This window comes from Elephantulus edwardii, unplaced genomic scaffold (genome assembly GCF_000299155.1).
Source record: "Elephantulus edwardii isolate Elephantulus edwardi_28Jun2011 unplaced genomic scaffold, EleEdw1.0 scaffold00137, whole genome shotgun sequence".
Taxonomy (NCBI): Eukaryota; Metazoa; Chordata; class Mammalia; order Macroscelidea; family Macroscelididae; genus Elephantulus; species Elephantulus edwardii.
The window spans coordinates 4,444,919-4,460,855 of NW_006399887.1; the positions used below are offsets into that span (position 1 = coordinate 4,444,919).

Sequence of the window (15,937 nt, forward strand, 5' to 3'; positions counted from 1 at the left end):
ATTTTCAGCATCAACTGACAGGTCTAATGGGAAAATCTCATTTTCAATCAAACGAACCCCTCCTCTCTCTTTGGCCACTGCATCCTTATTGAAATTCTATTTTTGTTTTTCTCCTATATTAACAGGGGAAAAAAATCTTATTTCCTTCCCACTTAATTAGCGTACCTTTCCTCCATCAACACCCCTACATCTCTTCCTTTACTGGGACACTGAATGTTTTCATGATTCAGGGCCAAATCCTTGGTCTTCCTATTTGGCTAAGCTCACTCATCTAGATGAATGATTTTAACTATTGTTCATTTCTTGTATCCTGCCATTCTACTGAATTGCTCTACTAGTTCTAACAATTTTTTTGTTGAGTCCTTGGGGTATTCTACATTTATCATCTGCATGTAGCAGCAATTTAACCATCTCTTTGCCAATCTGGATGCCTCTTAATTTCCTTTTTTTGTTGTATTGCAACTTTGTCCCCTAAAATATTCAATAGGAGTATTGACCGTGGGCATTCTTGTCTGGTCCCTGTTCACAAAGAGAATTCTTTCCATTTGTCTCCTTCAGGAATGATATTGGCTCTAGATTTTCCATATATACTTTTTACTATTTTGAGGATTTCCCCTTCTATTCCTGTTTTGATGAGTATTTAAATTAGAAATAGGTGCTGGATTTTGTCAAAGGTCTTTTCTGCATCAATTGCTAGGATCATGCCATTTTTATTATTTGTTTTGTTAATCTGATGAATGATGTTGATTGTTTTTGTTATGTTGAACCATCCTTGCATGCCTGTTGTGAATACCACTTGATCACGATTAATTATTTCTTTAATATTCTGTTGGATTCTATTGGCCAGGATTTTCTCAAAGATTTTTGCATCTATATTCATGAGGGATAATGATCTGACACATTCTTCTGACACATTCTTTTCTTTGCCTGCTTTTGGTATTAGTTTATACTTGCTTCATAGAATGACTCTGCAAATGTTCCTTCTTTTTCTATTTTTTTAAAATAATTTAAGTAGGATTGGTTATAGATATTCTCTGAATGTTTGGTAGAATTCAGCCATGAAGCCATCTAGTCTATGAATTTTTTTGTGGGAAAATCTTTTTATGACCTGTTCAATTTCTTCTTTTGTGATGGGTCTGTTTAACTGTTCTATATCTGTATGTGTCAATCTCAGTAGGGCATGAGTTTTAAGAAATTTGTCCATTTCCTCTAGATTTTCAAATTTATTAGAGTATGTTATTGTTTTTATGTGCTTTAAAGTTGCCTATACCTCATAATGACCCTATGTGCAACAACTCTGAAGCATGCCCTGTCCTGAGTCAGTCTCACTGAATTTGACACATCTATCCCATTGCACTATTACTTTATCAATCCATTTTACCTAGGGCATTCCTCTCTTGTGCTGTCCATTTACCCTTCCAAGCATGATGTCCTTCTTCAATAACTGGTCCCTCCTGGCCACATGCCCAAAGTATATGAGACAATGCTTCGAAATTCTAGCATCCAGTGAGAAACTTGGTATTACCCTCTCCAAAGACAGACCTATTTGTTTTCTTTGTGGTCCATGTTATGTTCAAGACTCTTCTCCAGCACTATAATTCAAAGGCATCTATTCTTCTGTCATCCTTAGTCATTGTCCAGCTCTCTGACACATAGCAAGCAATTGCAAAGACCATGGCCTGGATTAGACACACCTTAGTCTCTAGACTGACATTGTTGCTTCTCAGTATTCTCAAGAGTTCCCTGACAGCAGATTTTCACAATACAATATTTGTCTTTTGACTTCTGACTACTGGTTCCAAGAGTGTTGACTGTTGAGCTGAGCAAGCTGAAATTGTTAACAACTTCAATCTCTTCTCCATTTATCATGGTGCTGCCAATTGGCCCAGTGGTGAGAATCTTTGTCTTCTTGATGTTGAGCTTCAATCCATATTGAAGACTACAGTCCTGGAGTTTTTGCAAGGTTTCAGCAAGCAAAGTTGTGTCTCCCTCCAATCCTGGTGTCATACTTCTCCTTGTAAAGCCCAGCCTCCTGAATGATCTAGTTTGCATATAGCTTGAAAAGGTATGGAGACAGGACACATCCTTGATGTCCTCTGTTCCTGATTTTGAACCATACAGTATTTCCTTGCTCTGTTTTGAGAACTGCTTCCTGATTCTAATAAAGGTTTCGTATGAGCACAATCAAGTGTTCTGGGATTCCCATTTTCCTCAAGTTAGCCAAAATTTGTTGTGATCCACAGAGTCAAATCCGAGTATAGTTTTTCAAATATTCAGATATTATCAATTTAATTTCATCTGCTTCTATTGTGATGTCACCTCTATTATTTCTTAACCAAATTATCTCTGTCTTCTCTTTTCTTTAATTTGTTCCATTTTCTAATGGTTTGTAACTTTTACTGACCTTCAAAAACCAGCTCCTGGTCTTATTGTTTTGTTTTTCTGTTTTCTATTTCATTGATTTCAGCTCTTGTTCTTGTAATTCCCTTTCTTCTAGAGATTGTGGTATTAGCTTGTTGTCCTTTTTTGTATTTGATGGAGGTATTGAGTTAGAAAATTAATTTTGCTTCTTTCCTCATTTTTTTATGTGTTTGCCTATTGATACGGACTGTCCCCTGAAGACTGTGTAAGCTACATTTCAGAGGTTTGGTATGTTATATTTTCATTTTCATTTATTTCAAGGAGCTTTTCTTATTTCATTCTTTATTTCTTCTATAACCCAATCATGTTCTAGCAGAGTGTTATTTAGATTCCACATGGATGGTTGTAAGCTTTACCCTCATGTGGTTGATTTCTAGTTTTATGGCATTGTGGTCTGAGACAATATGTTTATCAATTTGATGTTGTAAAATTTGTTGAGGAGTGCTTTTATCTTATTATATGATCAGTTCTGGAGCATGCACCATGTATACCTGAGAAGAAAATGAACTGAGTTTCAGTTGAGTTGCTGTTTATTGCCATTGGGTTGAGCATGACTCATTGCAACCACATGAACAAAAAGCCTGAAGTTTTTCTATAGCTATCTTTGTTTCTCCAAGTTCATAGCGTTTCCAGAGGCATGTGGTTTAGGAAGTAGATTCCACTCCTGCTTCCAGACTTTAATCAATCTGGGATCAGCCCCAAACACTGACCATGATGGGTAGTCATTGTGGTGTTTGGAACACCTTTGGCACAGTTGTTTCATTATGGCATTTGAGACCCAAATAGCATTAGATTCAGTGTCACATCAAACCCAGATTACCTCATCACAGCAAATAGACCAGAGTGCTGTATGACCTAGAAGAATGTTCCTCCAAAGTATAGTTTGTTGTTGTTCTTATGTGCCATCGAGTCACTTGCAACTCATAGCGACCCTATGTACAAGAGTCCTAAATGCCATTCTATCCTGTGCCAGCCTTACCGTCTCAAACACACTCATTCCCACCAATCCATTCACAGAATTGATCCATCTCATCAAGGGTCTGACTCTCCTGCGCCATCCCATCACTCTCCCAAACATGATGTCCTTCTCCAAGGACTAGTCCCTCCTTGAAACATGCCCAAAGTATGTCAGACAAAGCTTTAGAATCCTTGACTCCAAGGAGCAGTCCGGCTTCACACTCTCCAGGACAAACTTGTTTGTTCTCCTAGCAGTCCATGGTATATTCAACACTCTTCTCCAGCACCACACCTCAAAGGAATAAGTTCTATCATCCCTATTTACTATCCAACTCTCTGATGCATAGCACATAATTGTGAGGACTATAGCCTGGATCAGGCGCACCTTAGTCTCTAGCCTGACATCGTTGTTCTTCAGTACTCTTGAGAGGCCCCTTACAACTGACTTTCCCAATGCAATTAATCTCCTCATTTCCTGGCTGCTGTTACCAAGAGTGTTGACTGTGGAACCAAGTAAATTAAAACAAAATTTAGCCTTAAGTCTGTCCCACTAAATTTCAAAACCATCCCAGGAACATATCTGAGGCCTTGAGCACCAATGAGCGTAGACCAAATGAGCTCTGGGAGGATATAAAGAAAATCGTCCATGAAGAATGCAAAAGATCATTACAAAGGCTGAAGAAGAAGAATAGATCAAGATGGATGTCAGACAAGACTCTGAGTATTGCATTAGAGCGCTGAGAAGCCAAAGCTAAAGGAAGAAACCAAGAAATCAAAGAGCTGAACAGAAAATTTCAAAAGGCAGATTGGGATGACAAAGCAAGATACTATAATGAAATGTGCAGAGAGATGGAGTCAAAAAATCAAAAGGGCTGAACTCACTCAGCATTTCTTAAGCAAAAGGAGTTGAAAAACAAATTCAAGCCATGGGTGACAATACTTAAGGATAGTTTGGATAGAATGTTAAATGATCCAGGAAGTATCAAAAGAAGATGGAAGGAGTATATAGAGTCACTGTATAAGAAGGAATTGACTGACACAGAGGAATTTCATGAAATGACATATGAGCAAGGGCCTATGGTGATGAAGGAGGAAGTTCAAGTTGCTCTGAAGCAATTGGCAAAAAACAAGGCTCTAGGAGTTGACAGCATACCAGTTGATTTATTTCAACAAACAGACACTGCCCTGGATGTGCTTACTATGTTGTGCCAAGAAATCTGGATAGCCAGCTGGCCAACTGACTAGAAAAGGTCGATATTTATTCCCATTCCAAAGAAAGGTGACCCAACAGAGTGTGAAAATTATTGAACAATATCATTAATATCACATGCAAGCAAGAATCTGCTGAAAATTATCCAAAAATATTTGGAGCAATATGTCAACAGAGAACTTCCAGATGTACAGGCTGGATTTAGAAGAGGTTGTGATACTAGGGATCTTGGCACAATGCAGAGAATACCAGAAGAATGTCTATCTGTGCTTCATTGACTATACAGAGGCTTTTGACTATGTGGATCACAAGCTATGACTGACTCTTAGAAGAATGGGAATCCCAGAACATTTGATGGTGTTTATGTGAAACCTATGCTTGGACCAAGAGGCAGTCATCAGAACAGAGCAAGGAGACACTACGTATGAGGAGGAATGTGGCATCAGGATTAGTGGAAGAACCATCAACAACCTGTGTTATGCAGATGACACAACCCTGCTTGCCGAAACTGAGGAGGGCCTGAAGCGCTTGCTGCAGAAAGTCAAGGACTAAAGCCTTCAATATGGATTGAAGCTCAACATCAAGAAAACAAAGATTCTCACCACTTGGCCAGTTGGCAGCATCAGTATGGATGGTGAAGAGATTGAGATAGTTAAGTTTTAGTTTGCCTGCTTCCACAGTCAACACTCTTGGTAACAGCAGCCAAAATATAGTAACAGATTTTGGCTTACAAAAGTAAGTAACAAGAGATCCCAGGCCCCACTTTTAAATATAAAGGACCTCCAGGAGGTCTTGTTGACTCTAAAGAAGAGGCTTAAGAACAACCAAACACTCCACACAGATCCTCAACCAAAACAAGAGCACCATCTTACAGAGTCCAGCTACTTCATCCAACTCCAAAATGGAGACAAGGGCTTTGGCATTACATGTTGTTAAATGTCATCTATTACCAAACCCTAGAAACAAAAGAACTATCGTCTTTCTTCTAAGCTCATAAAGTTTCCACAGACATGTTTAGAAAGTGGATGCCACTCCTGCCCCCAAGACTGTCTTAATCAGTGAGCTCTACCAAACATTGCCAACCATGTGTAACCATTATGGTATTGTGGCACACCACTCAGTATCATAGCAATCCAAAGTTACATCAGTATAGAGAAAGGCCAGAACAGTTCTGTACTATTTAGGAGAATGTTCATTTCAAAGACAGCTAAAACCAGGCCCGAGGGCTCGAGGGACCAAATGAATTTTGAGAGACCCCAGACCCACATCCTGGGCTCTCATTGGCTTGAACCGGAGGCTTCCAGCCAACCAAACACTCCAGAGCATTCCCCAACTTCAGTTGGGTGTGTGCCCTACATACACCTGCAAGTTCAAGTTGGCTGATTGTATAGTTTAGATCTTCTGCATCTTTGTTAAGTTTCTTTTGAGTTGATCTATTTGTTGTTGAGAGTTTGGTGTTAAAGTGTCTTACCACTGTTATGTTACTGTATATTTCTTCCTTCAATTATGGTATCTATTGTTTCAGTCTTTTTCAGGTCTATCCTTTAGTGAACATATGTTGATCTAGGTTATGTCTTTTTGAGCTATTGTGCCTTTAATCATAATATAATACCCTTCCTATGGAGCTTGGTGGCCTAGGGCCAGGAAGCTGTGCTGCAATTCTGAAGGCTCGCAGTTTAAGGCTACCAGCTTCTCTCTGGGAGAATAGGCAATCTCCTCTCATGCGATTAATAACTGCTTCTGAAGGTTCAGTAATGGGTCAGTTCTGACTCTACAGTATACAACTATAACAACAACAACAGTACCCTTCCTTTTTATGCTTTTCATCACAAAGTTTATTTTATCAGAGATTAGTATTGCCACTCCTGCTTTTTTGTGGATGACATTTGCTTGGTATATATTTCCCCCAACCTTTGATTTTGAATCTATCTTTCTCCTCATTTCTCAGATGTATCTCTTGTAGGCAACATATTGATAGGCTTTATTTTTCTATCCATTCTGCTACTTTTTTCTCTGAATTGGCACATTTAATTCACTTACATTAAGTGATTATTGACAGGCCAGGATATATATATATATATATATAATTCTTTTTCTGTTGTTTTGGTTAGTTTGGTCTACTTTTCTTTGTTGTCTCTGTGTCAAGGACTTCTCTTAAAGTTTCTTGTAGTTTTGGTCTTGTTTTCACAAATTCTTTAAATTTCTTCTTTTCTGTGAATGACCTAGTTTCTCCTTCATGTTTGATGGAGAGCTTTGTAGGGTGCAGCATCCTTGACTGGTAATTGCTTTCTTTCAACTTTATGTATATGTCATCCCAATGTCTTCTAGTTGGCATGGTTTCTTCTGAGAAATAAGAACTTAATATAATTATTTCCCCTTTACAGATTACTTTGTTTTCCTCGTGCTTCTTTTTGTATCATTTTTTCTTATCATTTGATTCAATAATTTGACTATGATATATCTTGATGTTTTTATGTTTTTCTTTTTTAATCTAGTCTATTTGGTGTTTGCTGAGCTTCTTGGATATGAATTTCTCTGTTCTTCATAATACCTGGGAAGGTTTCTTCTAGTATCTCTTCCACAATTTCCCTGTTCCTTTCATGTTCTGGAATTCTAGTCACATGTATGTTGTTACTTTTGATGTCATCCCAAATGATTTTCTTTTTTTTCCTTTTTTTTATGGCTCTTCTCTGATTTTTCTTCTAGTATGCTTCCAATGAAACTCTTTTCTTACAGGCCATTGACTCTCTGTTCTATTTCTTCTATTCTACTTATTTGTTCTTCCAGAGGGTTGAACACTTCTGCAATTTAGGACTTAATATACTGGATTTTATTTCCATGCATTTCTGTTATTTCCAGGACTGTGCTGGCTCTACCCTGTCTTGTGATTATTTGTTTGCTTGTTTGTTTTAAGTTCTTGTACCTCTTTAACTATTGTTTCATTTCTTTCTTCCATCTTGTGCATTTTCTCAAGTTCCTCCTCATCAATATATTCTAGTTCTTTGCTTGTGGAGTATTCACTTTCTTAATGGCTTCCAATTCCCGCCCACCCCCCACCCCCCCATCGTTTGCACTTTCTTCTGTAGTTTTAAAGTAAATCCACTTCTTCATATCTCTTCTGGTTCTCTGTTTCTGGGGTATTCTTTGGGTCTGCAATGTGCTCTGCTTTTTAAGGAGAAGGATTATTTGGGGTTTTTTTATGATGCCTAGGTTGCTGCTTTCTTGACCATACTTGAATTTTTTCTTGGTAACTGTCTAATGTACCAGAGAAAGTGATGTTCTATGTAGGACCTGTATATTAGTGCTCCCCTTTTGGCCCAAAATGGTATGAGTGTTGTTCTCCAGAAGCCATGGCTGGGCCACGCCTATTCCCTTTTCACTTAATTAATCCTGAGCCTTCTTCACTTGTTGCAGTCAGAAGAGCACAAGGGCAGCAGTACCTGAATCATAGGAATATATTGTTCTCTGAAAACTGCAGCTGATCAACATCTGTTCCCCTTTAGCTTAAGAAATCCCAAGCCTCTTCTAGAGATCACTTTGGGTTTAAATAGTAATGTGGAAAGCAGTCTCCTTTATCCTAAAGATCTTTCAAGTGGCTTATTATTTTTATTAATACTGGCGCTTTGGTGGTGTAGTCTGTACCAAGTTGTATTGCTACCCAAAAGGCTGCACTTGAAATCCAAATCCTTCAGCTACCCTTCAGGAGAAATATATAAGAAGTCTCCTTTAATCGTGGAACCCAGTAAGGGAACCCAGTAGGGGATTTCTCTTGGTGAGAACTGACTTGACAGTAGTGAGTTTGTGGGTTTTGTTTATGTTTTCTTTAAAGAATTATTATTATTTTTAACTCAACATCACACTTTCACTAAAATAGCCACGTGAACATAGGCTATTCACTGGATACTTTTAAACTGATAATGTGACATTCAAGTAGCCAGATAATAAAAGTTGTATGCAAGTAGAATATGACATCTTAGAGAAAAATATTGGCAACCTGGTGATATGTACAATTAATAAACATTTAATTGTTAACTAAAATTTGGCACTCCAAACACCCCTCCATTCTATGAGGCACATATAATGATGTGCAGCCTTTGGAACCCTATGTCAGTTCTATTCAATCCCATAGGGGCATTATGATTTAGAAAACTTGACAGTAATGTATTTAACTGTGAGTGTAGGGACAAGAATTTTTTTGTCTTTGTTTCCTTTCTCCTTTCTTCCTTTCTTCTTTCTCTCGCTTACACTCACTTGCTCTCTCATGCACACCCAAAAATACATATCAATGTACAATTTATAGCATCTCATCCACTTTAGACTCCCCTTTTGATTATCATGTTCATGTTTATCTGGTTTATTCTTTAGTATTACACTCAAAACAAAACAAAACAGGAATGCTTCACTGGTATGCAAAGAATATGAATATCATATATTTTATTTATATTTGCCTTGTTTTTACTTTTAGGGGCTATTAATGTCATAAGAATAGTTGGTTATGTATCAGGAGACCAATTATTGTTGTTTTTAAGTGCCCTTTAGTTAAATATGACTTATGGTGAACCTATGAACAACAGATCTGAACTCTGTCCTCTACTATGTGATCTTCATCTTCTCTGACACACTTGAAACCATTGCCATAGTTACTGTGTCAATCCATCTCAATGAAGGTCTTCTTCCGTTTCACTGACCCTCCACAGTTGCAAGCATGATGTCCCTCTGCAAGGAACAACCTCTCCAAGCAACACACTCAAAGTATGAGTGAGACTAACAGATGCAAGTTCATGATATCCAGAAGTCTTACTGTTTCTTTTCTTTTTTAGCCTTTAGAATTAGGTAAATGTTAATACAATCTGGAATTTTGACATGATTTTATGTTATTACAAGTCATTTAGAGTGTCCAACTATTTGAAATACTGTTTTATGATTTATGCAGATGGATAAGCATTTTTCATGGCCAAAATCAGCAACTCTGATTCAAATGCAGAAAGACCTTAGATGGGTAGAGATTTGTGGCAAAAAAAGAAAGGAGGAAAGGAGAATAAAATAAGAGGGAAAACAAGAGAAGGAAAGTGTATTTCTGAGGGGCAGTCTTATTTAACTGGAAAAACTCCTAGATTTTATAAAGGATTTATAATAACTGTTTGCCCTCAATTCTAAAGTTTATGTAGGTAAGAATCATGTATGTTTTGCTTATTTTTTCATGCTTTTTTATTTTCAGAGCCCTCCCCCATTCACATTGTTTATCATATGAGTATTCCTATACATTATATATTAAGAATTTAATCACTATTTATCTATGCCCACTATTGTGTTTTTAAAAGTCATTCTGCTAAGATTAATAGCAGAGTATTTATAAGAGGTCTCAGATCAACATAGTCCCAAATACTTAACCAGCTCCACAAGTCCATAATATCTATCATTAATAGCTCCACCCATCTCTCAGCGGTTTCCTAATTTCTCAATGATGCTTGGGTTCAGGGATTAACTAGAAGATCTCCTGGAGATTCACATAATTGTAGTGATTCAGGCTGGTTTTGGAAAAACTGTTAAGTGATGTGCCAGGATGGTGGTACTGTGTCCTAGTCAAGTGGTTCTAAAAAAAAAAAGCACCTAGCACTGAGGTCTCATCAGCTCCCATGAGTTCTAGATAAGCCTCTAGTAGAGTAGGGCTTGTATCCCATCCTATTCCTTTCACATTAATACAATAATTATTTCAGCACAAAATAAACAGTTAATGGTTTACTAGGAAAGACATCTGAATGATAAGCCTTAGATGCCTAGACCCAGTCTATTCATAACCCCACTGGATCTTTTCTGATTCCTTCACCCCCTCACTTCAACCAACAAACTCGATGACCCTATTACAGTGCTTTGCTTGTTTTTAAAAAAAATACTTCTTAGCACTATGTGGCAATTTGTGCCCACCAGTGGCTCCATGGGACATTGGCTGATAGTCTCCTTTTGTTAATGTTTATAGCCTTAGAACCCTGATAGAGGGTCATTGAGTTGGAATGGTCTGAATTGCAATGAGTGCTTATTATGTATTTACATGTAAATTCCCATTTTAATAGCACTAATATTACGTGTTAGGGAGCTCTGATGATAACAAATTGTGCTGTCAACCCCAAAGGCAGTGATTTGAATTCACCATATGCTCCGTGGCAGAAAGATGGGCAAACTCTTCCTCTGTCGTCTACAACCTCTATAAACTGCTGGAGGGTCAACTATGAGTCATTTATGACATGATGGCATATAACAATGATGAAAAAATTACCTTTTCATTTGTTGAACTGTTGGCTTCTGGCCTTGTTCTGACTGCTAATATTGAGTTTCCCATCATCTCTTTCTGCATATGTGGTCAGTTTGACTCCTGTGTATTCTACCTTGTGAGGTGAATTTGTATGTGTTGTTGTTGTGTGCCTTCGCATCAGAACGTATTCATAGATGACCTTCCAAGGGGTTTTCAGAGGCTGTAAATCACAAGGGATAAGACTGCTCATCCTTCCCTGGGGAGCATCTGGTGGATTCAAACTGAGTTTCTTCGGGATTGCAGTGCAGTCTCTTACCACTAGGCCTCCAGAGCTCCTTATTTGTATTGCATAGTGATCGTTTATGCTTTATTTTACTTATTATTTTTAAAAGGGTAAAAAAAATAAAAACAACTGCTCTCGCATTGTTTTGATGCATAATGACCCTCCATCAATTTTCAAGTGTAAAGAAGAGTGTGGGTGACATGGAATCAGAGGGATCTGACCTCTTTAAATTCCACAAATGGGAAAGAGTTCCCATCCAAGTCATCCACAGCACAAAACAGATGTTATGAGGTCAGATATGTCACCACATTCTTGTACATACTTTTATTGACTGTAACATTAACCTCTCTTCTCAGGGCTCTTGACACTGAACTACTGGATTCTTTAATTGGCTTCAAGGGCCACATATCTCACAGACAATACTCATAGTTACATAGTTTACTAGGGAAGTGATAGGTTACAAGTCGGGTGGGACATAGGATGTTCTTTAGTTGAACAGCTTCTCAGGTGTGTCTACAGACATTCTTACCTTTAGCTGAAATGCTCTATGTCAGGCTTACATAGCTCTTTTAGGCCTGACTTATGACATCTGCCTCATATCCTCAAGTAAACCTTAGTGAAAGTCCTTAGCTCTGGCTACTTGAGATGGCAGTTCCAGTACAACTGGTTTTCCACCACCTCTAATGAGGCTGTTCCATCTGGCCTCTATCTATATTGCAAAGGAATCTCTGGCCAAACGGACATGCAGTACTTCCCACTTCTTCCTTGATGATAGCATCAGAATCTGCTCAATTTAAGCCTCAAAGGTTGACAAAACTGACAATAGTCTATACCTCAAATTTGCATGTTTCCACACAAAAAAGTTTGATCAGGTTGCATATGAATCAGATTGACTACGTCTGTGGAAGGATGTTGAAATGTAATCCATATGGAAGGCTACAAGTACTTGATTTTCTACATCAAGTGCTTCCATTAGTACTTAGTTTCAGCGAGCAAGGCTGTGTCATTTGCATTAACTCAGGTTGTTGACGAGTCTTCCTCCAGTCCAGTAGTCATGCCCTAAAACTGGGCATTTCTTCCAGGGAGTAGTTGGTTATCTTTGAATTTTTAGTCTTCTTTTAATTTCTCTCTTGCCCTCTAGGTCTTTTCATTATCTGCTTCCTAATTCAAGTAAATAACTGCTTGGCATTAAAAGAGAACAAATTTTATCTTCTTCTTCTTCTTCTTGTTATGTGCTGTTGAGTTGTAAACAACTCATAGTGACCCTATGAACGGAAGACCTGAGCACTATTCATAGAGTTTCTGGAGGCGAACCACATTGGAAGTGGATGCCACTACTGCTTCCAAGCTTATTTTAATCAGGAAGCTCCACCAAACACTGTACACCATGGGTAACCATTATTACATTTGGCACATTAGTGTCACAGTGTTTAGCATCACAGCAACCATGAGTTACCTCTGTACAGCAATACACAGACCGGTGCTATACCACTTAGAAGAATGTTTGACAGAAAAACAATATGAACCAGGCCTGAGTGTCGCAGATTAAAATCACCCACCTTAGGCTTGGTAGCTTAACTTTCTGTCCACTAGGCTAATGTAACTCTATCTATGTTGTCGTTGTTATTGTTGTTAGGTGCCATCGAATCGTAGACAACTCATAGCGACCCTATTAATGAAAGACCTGAGCACTGTTCATAGAGTACTTCCTTCATTCAAGTAAATAACTGCCTGGCTTTAAAAGAGAACAAATTTCATCTTAAAGGGGGGGGGGGAAGATGAATGAGTTTGGCTTTCTACAACAGAAGTGCTTACTTGCTAATTAATTGGCCAATATGTGATTTAAGTGAATAAATTCACACATAAATAAAATACCTTTTTAATGTTTCAGAGAAATTTGTACGAAGATGCCAATAACACTTGAAATGTAATTTCAGGAGAGAAGCCCCTGCCATTTGGAAAGTGGTGCTGGGCATCAACAATCTGGATCACCCGTCACCGTTCATGCAGACGCGCTATGTGAAGAACATCATCTTGCACCCTCGCTATAGTCGAGCAGTAGTGGACTATGACATCAGCATAGTCGAACTGAGTGAAGACATCAATGAGACAAGCTATGTCCGACCTGTCTGCTTACCGAGTTCTGAGCAGTCGGTAGAACCCGACACGTACTGCTATATCACAGGCTGGGGCCACATGGGCAACAAAAGTAAGCCAGGTTCTTCAAGCACACTGGACTTCCAGCTTGTAACTTAAAAAAAAAATAATAATCTGTGTCACTTACAAAACTATATCCATAATTGAGAAATGCTTGGCAAAAGTGTCACACTCTTTTTTCCATGTAAATCAGAGACTCCCTCCTCTGTAATGAACTTAAAAAACTCCCCACACCACAGCATCTTTCTCATGCCAGTCACTTTTCAAGTTTTGGAATTGCCCTGTAAGATGACACTGTTCTTCCACCCCTGCTTTAGACTGTCTTTGTCAATGACATGGGCTATCTGCAAAGTCCCTTGAGGTCTGTATTTAGTGGTCAGGCAATTCTGCTTCTGCATACAAGTTATTAGATCATATTGCCAATTCTGTGTGACATGTTTTGGTCTTTCATACACCTGTATTTCAATCTAAAAGCTTGTGGCTGTTGTTATTGTTGTGTTTAGGTGCCCTCAACTTGAGTACGATTCATAGTGACCCTATGAACATAAGATCTGACCCCTACTCTATCCTGAGCCATCCTTACACTTCCTGACCTAGTTAAGGGTCTTCCTTTCTTTCACTGACCATCCACACCTCCCAGATGGGAAAGCTTATGGTAGACTCAAAGAAAATTTATTTTCCATTTGTTGTTGTTATGTGCTGTCGGGTCGCCTGCGACTCATAGCGACCCTATGTACAACAGCCCTAAACTCCGCTCTGTCCTGTGCCAATCGCACTGTCTCCAACACTCCCATCCCAATTATCCCAGTCACTGAATCAATCCACCTCATAGAGGGCCTTCCTCTCCTGCGCCGTCCCTCCACCTTCCCAAGCATGATGTCCCTCTCCAAGGACCGGTCTCTCCTCACAACATGTCCAAAGTATGTTAGACGGAGCCTCAGAATCCTTGCCTCCAAGGAGCCACCCGGTTTAACCCTTTCCAGGACAAATCTGTTTGTTTTCCTAGCAGTCCATGGTATTCTCAATACTCTTCTCCAGCACCACAGCTCAAAGGCATCAATTCTCCTTCTATCCTCCTTGGTCATTGTCCAACTCTCTGATGCATAACAGGTGATTGCGAAGACCATGGCCTGTATCAGACGCACCTTAGTCTCCAGAGAGACACCACTGCTCTTCAGCACTTTGGAGAGGTCCCTAACAGCAGACTTTCCCATGGCAATGCGCCTTTTAATTTCCTGGCTGCTGGTGCCAAGACTGTTGACTATGGCGCCAAGCAAACTAAAGCTGTGTACAATCTCAGTCTCTTCACCATCCATCCTGATGCTGCCGATTGGTCCAGTGGTGAGAATCTTTGTCTTCTTGACATTGAGCCTCAATCCATATTGTAGGCTGCAGTTTTTGACACTCTGCAGCAGACACTTCAGGTCCTCTTCAGTTTCAGCAAGCAGGGTTGTGTCATCCGCATAACGCAGATTGTTGATAAATCGTCCACCAATCTTGACCTCACATTTCTCCTAATAGAGCCCAGCCTCCCGGATAATCTGTTTGCCCATGTAAATTCTTTACAAGGCTTGGTTTTCTAGACTACTCATGCATAATTTAGACATTTATATATTACTAATCCACCAAAACTCTCTCATGGAGCACTTTCTAATTTTGGCATATTTCTGGGTTTTAGGACTCAAACAAATTTGAGGTCTTCTGATTGTTTATTTGTAATTTGTGAAACCTTGTAACATTCCAGCATGGAAAATGGAGAAAAGAAGACCCTCCCTATGTCAGTAGCTAATTCTGCTAGTAACCTAGTTCATTTTTTTCTTTGTAAAGTTTTATTCAAATATCAGATAAATGTTCTCTCTAAATACTTAAAAATGAGACATAGAATCATTTCTAGAGGCATGACCTCTTCTAGAACTTTGCCATTGCCTACCCCCTCTCATCAAGAGTTGGTCTACTTTCCCTCTCCCTCCTAATAGTTCTTCTTAAGACTTTCCCTTCCCCCTTTAAGATGTTTTGATAGCTGCCAGGACCAAGAAAGAATGGATTGTTTCCTTCTTTGATTTGTTTTCCTGTTAATTACTACTCTGTCTAATTAGTTAACCTTCTCTACCTTACATATTTGGAAGCAGAAGTGGCATACACTTCCTAATCAACATGCCTCTGGAAATTATAAATTTTGAGAAATATCAATAGTTATAGAAAGGTTTTAGGCCTTTTGTTCACAGGGTTGTGATGAGTCATGCTCAACTTGAAGGCAATCCACAACAACAACAACAACAACAACAACAACAACAACAACAACAACAACATCATATTGTATGTGGGAATTCTGATGACCTAGTGGTAAGAGTCTTCATTGCAATCCCAAAGGCATGCAGTTTGAATCAGCTGCTCCACTGGAGAAAGTTGGGCAATCTCCTTCCATGCAATTTCAAGCTCTGAAAACACACTGGAAGGTCAGCTATGGTACGGTTCTGATGGTACACAACAACAACATACCATATATACAGTACAGTATAAGGAGCACTGGTCTTAATTCAATCAGAAAGCTCTTATTGACTGTGTTGTTGTTGTTGTTGTTATGTGCCGTCGAGTCGCCTGCGACTCATAGCGACCCTATGTACAACAGCCCTAAACTCCGCTCTGTCCTGTGCCAATC

General features: G+C 38.9%; 1 protein-coding gene across 1 annotated transcript in view; it reads left to right on the top strand.

Moving 5' to 3' along the window:
- CORIN (corin, serine peptidase) overlaps window positions 1–15,937 on the top strand; it is a 431,554-nt gene that overhangs the window by 403,376 nt on the left and 12,241 nt on the right. Inside the window, exon 19 of the mRNA XM_006894163.1 lies at window positions 13,059–13,330. Within this exon, the coding sequence (XP_006894225.1) occupies window positions 13,059–13,330 (272 nt within the window). The remainder of the gene's footprint in view (window positions 1–13,058; window positions 13,331–15,937) is intronic.